This window comes from Lepidochelys olivacea, assembly GCF_965140295.1.
Source record: "Lepidochelys olivacea isolate rLepOli2 genome assembly, chromosome: 1".
Lineage (NCBI taxonomy): Eukaryota > Metazoa > Chordata > Testudines > Cheloniidae > Lepidochelys > Lepidochelys olivacea.
In genome coordinates this window covers 227,423,167-227,429,839 of record NC_140411.1, presented here as the reverse complement: position 1 = coordinate 227,429,839, position 6,673 = coordinate 227,423,167, and the positions used below count along the sequence as shown (strand labels likewise).

Below are 6,673 nucleotides of genomic sequence, written 5' to 3'. Positions count from 1 at the left end.
ATAGGCAGGAAACCACTGTATCAAGCATTTGTAACCACAGTTTTGCATGATCTTATTGCTCAATTCTGATCATTGCTTAAGGCCTACAGTAATTGAACTCTCTAGTAGTGGAGTGACAATAGATCAGTAGCATTGAAGAACTTAGGGAGAACCAAATACAAAAATCATAAAGTCAGAGTTCCAATAAGCTTACATTTAGTACAGAATTAAGACATAGCTACCCGTTAGTGCTTAGAATTTTTTGATACTATTAAAAACATAAATAATAATTTGTAATGTTCATTCATAGAGTTCCAGTGTCACTGGCAGCTGACGTAATTTTGCAGACTTTATTTTTCAAAGTGATAGTGGAGTTTTTCCATTTTAATATTTTTGCCTCACTATTAGTCTTAGTTTTTGATATACCTGCTTTTTTTGGAATTAATATTTTTGCAGCAATACTGCTGTGTTTTTTTTTTAGTGAAAGTTTCATGGTCTTTTTTTAAAAAAAAAAAAGTCTTATTTGCACAGGGTTTTTTTTTTTTTTGTAAAATATGAAAAAAGTGTCTTTTCTTTAACCCTCCTGGGATCTGTAATTCAGTCAGCTTCTCTGATAGGTATAACTTAAAAATCTAATCGGAAAACTCTACAACACCCAAATTTCAGTAAAAAACAAACAAAAGAAAAAGTTGCATGTGTTTGTCAACGTCACCTTAATCCTGTTGCCCTTATTTCCATTGCAGTCCCAACGGCCAGCCAGCCCAAAATGCATCATCCTTAGAAGTATAAGTGGTGGGGAGAGATTTCTTTTCCCAAAGAAAAGTAGATGTGCAAAATGATGCTGTAGTTGTCTGTCATTCTCCACTTTCTTCACTTGTGGTGATTTGTTCTGTTTATTTCATCAGAGGCCACTATTTGCAGGTGAACACCTCTGTCCGCTCACTGCACGTGTTGCACTTCACAAAGCAGCACCAGTGGAATTTGCAATTACACTGCCACACTTTCGTGTACTGGTGTGTGTTGTAACCCCTTCCGCAGCACATCATGTCACACCCGTCTGCATTAGGAGATGTACGGTTACAGAGTCGTCCCTGGGTACCAACGCTCCCCGTGGAAGCATCTTCCTCACAGTAGTTGGGCGACTTTTCGATATACACCAGATCTGTTTCCATTGGTTTCTGATAACTCCTGATCTGCTTGATTTTCAGGAAGGTTGGCTGTCGTAGCCGACTGGCCCGTACCACCTCCACTTGTACTGCAGCATTATACTTTTCTTTCAAAATATATCCAATCTCTCTGAATTTAGGAAGTGTGGTCCAGCAGGTCTTAGTTGTACAGGAACCTGAAACACCGTGACACTTGCATTCCAATTTCATTCGCTCTTCAAGAACCTGTATGTGCATATATACATATTATTTTTGGAGAAAAAACTATATATAAATTTGACTAAATCACACTGTTTATAGTTAATATTTATAAAAGCTGGTTGAACATTTTTCTATGCATTTTTAATAAATATTCTTTTGTTTGCCACAAACACTTGTTTTTAAAAAGATTTTGTGATATTTATTATAAGAAATTTTATCAGAAAAATGTTTCTTTTTCTGCTTTCAAATAAAATTTTGAAAGTAATTTTTTAAATTTTGAAATCAAGATGGGCTTTTTTATGGGGGAGGAGGGAACCTATCATGTGGCGATACTGACCAAAAAATTCATTTCAAAATCTTATTTTGAAAATGGAAAATAATAAAAGGAAAAAAATGTAATTGAGTTTTGAAATGTTGATTACATTTTTTTCAAAAAGGTTAAACAAACTAGGATTTTTAATATATTTTGATCAGCTCTGATAGTCATTGAATAATTTATGTGTAGTTGCCATGGCCTCTCTGCTCATTACGTACTTAAAACATCAAGCTATATTAGATATCTACCTACTGACCAACCAAACCCCTATCACGCTCAATTGATCTAGCCTGAGCCCAGGCAATGGCTGCCGATAAACATGGTCCTTGCACCATGCGAAGTGAGATCCACAAAGGGTCCTGTGAAGCTAAGAGTCAAACACAAGGATAAACAGGAATGTTATTTTTATTATTAGTTAATACTTTTATGTTGCATTAGTGCCTGAAGGTTCCAATCCAGGATTGTGGCCCCATGTGCTTGGAAACCTATCCAGGGCTCAGTTCTGGCTTTCCCACAAGCCCCAAGCAAAAGGCCGCATGTTCTTGTGCCATCCCTGGAGCAAACCCAAAGGCAGATTGTGACTGTCGGACACATTTGGCCTCCTAAGTTCACCCTGCTCTGCAGTCCGAGTACCCTTTGCCTGGTATGTATGTGACACAAGATACTTCCCTCAGTGAACCAGCAGAGCTATACACTACACAGCTCTTTTTTTTGGGGGGGGGGGGGAAATAAAGAGCAGATGCGGAGCTGCTCCCCACACCTGGTGTTGCGGCCCACAGAGGCCATTATGCTCCCAACAATTCTACTCACATATTCCCCTTAAATCCTTGGTGCAAACCCAGCCACAATCTGTCCCACAGTCGTCATCAACTTTTCATGAAAATCTAGACCTAATAATAAAATAAACCAATCTTTCTCCCTTGTATGTATGCAGCAAGGATGATAGTCAAGAAATATGAGCTTCCAAGTTCCACTGAAGCACTAGTGCAGCCCATCTCCTTCAGTGGTTTCACAGCAGATCCCAGACCATGATTGAAATGGGCAGAGGATAAAAGGCCCGAAATCTGAGTACAATAGCATAATGAATCAGAGGGGAAGCAAAAAGTGCTTACTGCTTAAGAATAAAGGCCTTAAAATAAATGCAGTAGAACTTTGGTTAGCCCTGCAAATAGAGGGCACCCTCCTGAGTTGTTTGAGTTTCACTTAAATTGTATGTTTTCTTTTTCCAAATTTCTGGGGTTTCATTATTAAAGAGAGTATCTAGCTTTGCTTCTCTTCTGCCAACATATCGTAGCAAGCACAAGCGGGCTAAGTATCTGGTTCAAAAATACCTTAGGCTCCTTGAAGCCAGCCTTAGGAACCAGGCTCAGATTGAGTCACTGTCAAGTTAGCCCTTCATTCTTCTGATGTAGATAAAGTCGATTTCCAAGCAGTTCACTGCGTTAGGCTAGAGGTTCTTCCAGCCCTGGGCTCCAGTCTGCTTTGTGTGGACATTGCATTCTTAGGGCAAGGGGAGGGGTTTTGCTGGTGATCTTGGCCAAAACTTCTCTTTTTACCCCTTGACTGTTGGACAGTGTGCCCTGCACAGACCTGAGTGCCTGCCCCCTCTCTCCTAGAGGCATCAGCACTTCATCAATGCTGGATGTACATGTTTTGTGATGTGTTTTGGGATCTTTCCAAATGAAAAGCACTATATAAATATAAAGGGCCTGATTTTTTTTTCAAAGGCCCTCAATCCTGACTCCAATTTTATTGTATACATTTTGTACTTACAAATAATCTATTATCGTTTAGATATATACACACATCCATTAAAAAGGAGCACCTATCTCTGCTGTAAGCACTGGTGACAATTCCTAAATATGAAACCAGAAAACAGATCACTCCTGAATCCCAGCTTCAACCGTTAATCAACATATTCACAGTCATTAGCAATAACCCAGCAGCAAAAATCATACATAAACTGTGGACAGAAATGGTACTCCTATTCTATATAGATTTTATACCACCCTCACCTTAGGTCACTGTAGTAAACATCTAACATCTGTCACAATGATTCGTTCTCTCTCTTGTTCTCTCCCCAGGGGGACAATTATCTGTTTGTTTTGCTTTTAAATGTACATGCTGCTATATTGGAGAAAGCAAGGTACACAAAGTGCACCTTGCACTTGGAGCAGAAGGTGATGAGATTTGCCAGTATTCTGAGTTCCTGTGAGAGTTTGTGTCATGGTCTCAGACCTGCACTCAGGAAAATTCTTTCTCTCACACAGATGAGTTTTACCATTATGGTAGAAAGTTCCATGGTGCCTGAAGAGGGGAGCTGTTGACCCATGTCCTCAGTCCAGAGCTTTAGGTGATCTTTTTGACATGCTGGACTCAGACAACATTATTTATACAGCTAGCCGCCTGATGTGCACAGTGGTGCTAACTCTTGCCATTTTATCATTGTTCTTGCAATATTTGGTGTTTTACTTGAGCCCCAGGTTCTGGAGTAATGTAGTTATACAAGAATCTCAGCTTTCCTTTAAAAAATAGTTTCTAGTCCTTATGATTGTGGAGAAAACTTGAAAATGTAACTCTAAAGGCTTGAAAGCCCAGAAGAACCCAAAATGTATGTATTCATTATTTTGAAGCTAATCTCATGCTTTTGGGGGAGGGGATGCTGGCTCATGCTTTTTGAATGGTTGGGGTTTCGACACTGTGTTCAGGCCCAATGATCAGGTAGTTAAATTGCTAAATGCTGTAATGTGTGCACACAGTTATTTTTGGGTGCAAAACTTTGCCCACAAAATTGGAAGCCAGGGAGCCTAAGGCTCAACCAAAATAATATTTCTTCCCTTTCCCCAGGTGGCTTGTGTTCAGTATTCATATTCATTAAGAGCCCAATTCTCACCTTTGCACATGCTGAGTAGTACCTTGCTGCTTGAGTATCCTCACTGGCTTCCAACTTGGAACGTAATGTACTACCCAACATGAGCAAAGGGGGCAGACCTTGGCCCAGTGTACTCACTGTTGTGACTGAAGAGAAACTGATGTTTCTCTTCCTATTTTTCCCTCTGATTTGGTTTGTCTCAGCAAAACTCTGACCCTGAACCTTAAAGGTACTTATTTACTAAGATTTAACACACCCTGCCAGGTTGGGTACCTGATTAAAGATTAAAAATCATTCGCTTGCGTGACTCTCTCCTTCAAAAATTCCATTTGTCATATGTCAGGGCCTCATATCTAACCTTGAATAGTTTACAGCAAGATCTACTTCCCAAACCAAATTCCCATCACTTGACTTGCTGCCTCAGTCTAATATTAGAACATTCTTTAGATCCACTTTCTATGGGCAGTCCCACCCCAGCCCCAGGAGGGTCTTGCCAAGTAAAATTTTCTAAATAGTACTGCTATTTTATGACATGAATTGTGAAATATAATGGGAAAGGTTTTTATTCTACAGATTTTGCACCAATTTCAATAATATACTAAAATGCAATTTTGAGTGTTGCCCTCCTCAAGTCAAGTAGAGAAGCCTTAGAGAGAGAATTATTTTCTGAATGAATAAAAACCAAAATAAAATGCAACACCCTCCCCCCCGCCCCAGCATTTACAAAACCCATTTTGTAAATTTCAAATCTAGGCCCAAGTGCATTATATCAGATACAGTTTCTGTACCTATTAAAAATCCTATCTGGATAAAATATGAAAAACAATAGTCATATTTTGTGTGTGTGTGTTTTGGCTTGGCCTTCCTGGTTTGTGTTTTCCTTGGTGGCAATGCACATTTTTGGACCAGATGTTGAATGTAACAAAACCCATATTAATTTTAACTGCAGTATCAAAAGAAATAGAAAACTCAAACAGCTTTTCTATCAAAAAGAGATCGACTCTTGCCTTTGGTAGTACTCATCCGGAGAGAGATGGATTCTGATTCCATATACTAGTATATCATCGCTTTCCCTGAGACTGAAGAGGGTGGGGCCATTAAAGCCTATTACTTATGAGGTAGGAATGGGCACTATTTATAACTTTATCTCTGAACAGGTCTGGATATAGTAATGCCATCAGATTGCCAGTCTCAAGGAGCATCCATGAGATGATTAGAGAGAGGTTGTAGTATGGTGCAATGGGTTACTGCTGTATGGTGATAACTTGAGGCCCGTAACATTTTGTTTGTTAATAGCAGGTCACAGGACTGAAAATAGCATATGTAAGCAGGGTAATGGTCTATGTCATGTCTCATATATTCTGGCATCAGCATGAAAAATATGAGTATTTCAGCCTGACGGTTGTTCCTAATGTTTCTCCAGTCAGAAGCAGAGCTGTCCTGAACCTTCATCTCCCAGCCAAACAATACTGATATTTTGTGGTATAAAAGAATATAAAATCCAGTCCACTATCTCTACCCTATACCCAACAAGACTTCCTGGTGAAGACGGTCCATTCCTCCCTCCCCTCACCCAAAGTTTCCTGTTTAGTGGGGGAAATAAGAGTGGGGTCCAAAAACTATTGCCCATCAAACAAGGGCTGTTCTTGCCAGGGCCATAGAAGGATGGGCCATAGAGCCTTATCCACGAGATCCTACAACTGTTTCCTGTCCTTGCAGATTGGCCTCTCCTGGAGAGTTTCCCCAGCAGGTAAACAGAAAATACCTTCTGAGGGAAAATATATTTCAGCTTTGAGCAATGAAACGAACCAAAATTTTCTGAAATTCAATTTTTCAATGACTTATTTCTAGAAAATTCAAATTTTGAGGGGGAACTCCTCCCCCCCTCCCCGCCGCATACACACATGCACACAAAAATCTGTTTGAAGTTTTCCATTACATTTTGTGTGTTATATTTCAATCACCTATACAGCTGGTTGATTTTTTTTAATCTTTTGACTAAAAATTTAAGTAAAAATAAATGGTTTTTAAAATATTGTTTGGGAGTCTGTTCTATTATTTTGACTATAAACCACAATCCCAGGAAATAATGACCATATTATTATATGCATGATGTGTGTACACTACATACACTGTATA

At 39.2% G+C, this 6,673-nt stretch overlaps 1 protein-coding gene across 2 annotated transcripts in view; it reads right to left on the bottom strand.

Moving 5' to 3' along the window:
- Nucleotides 1-575: 575 nt before the first annotated feature.
- WNT7B (Wnt family member 7B) overlaps nucleotides 576-6,673 on the bottom strand; it is a 132,055-nt gene continuing 125,957 nt past the window's right edge. For both annotated transcript variants that reach the window (XM_084618543.1, XM_084618542.1), the window contains exon 4: nucleotides 576-1,370. In XM_084618543.1, the coding sequence (XP_084474669.1) occupies nucleotides 891-1,370 (480 nt within the window). In that variant the 3' untranslated portion in view covers nucleotides 576-890. The remainder of the gene's footprint in view (nucleotides 1,371-6,673) is intronic.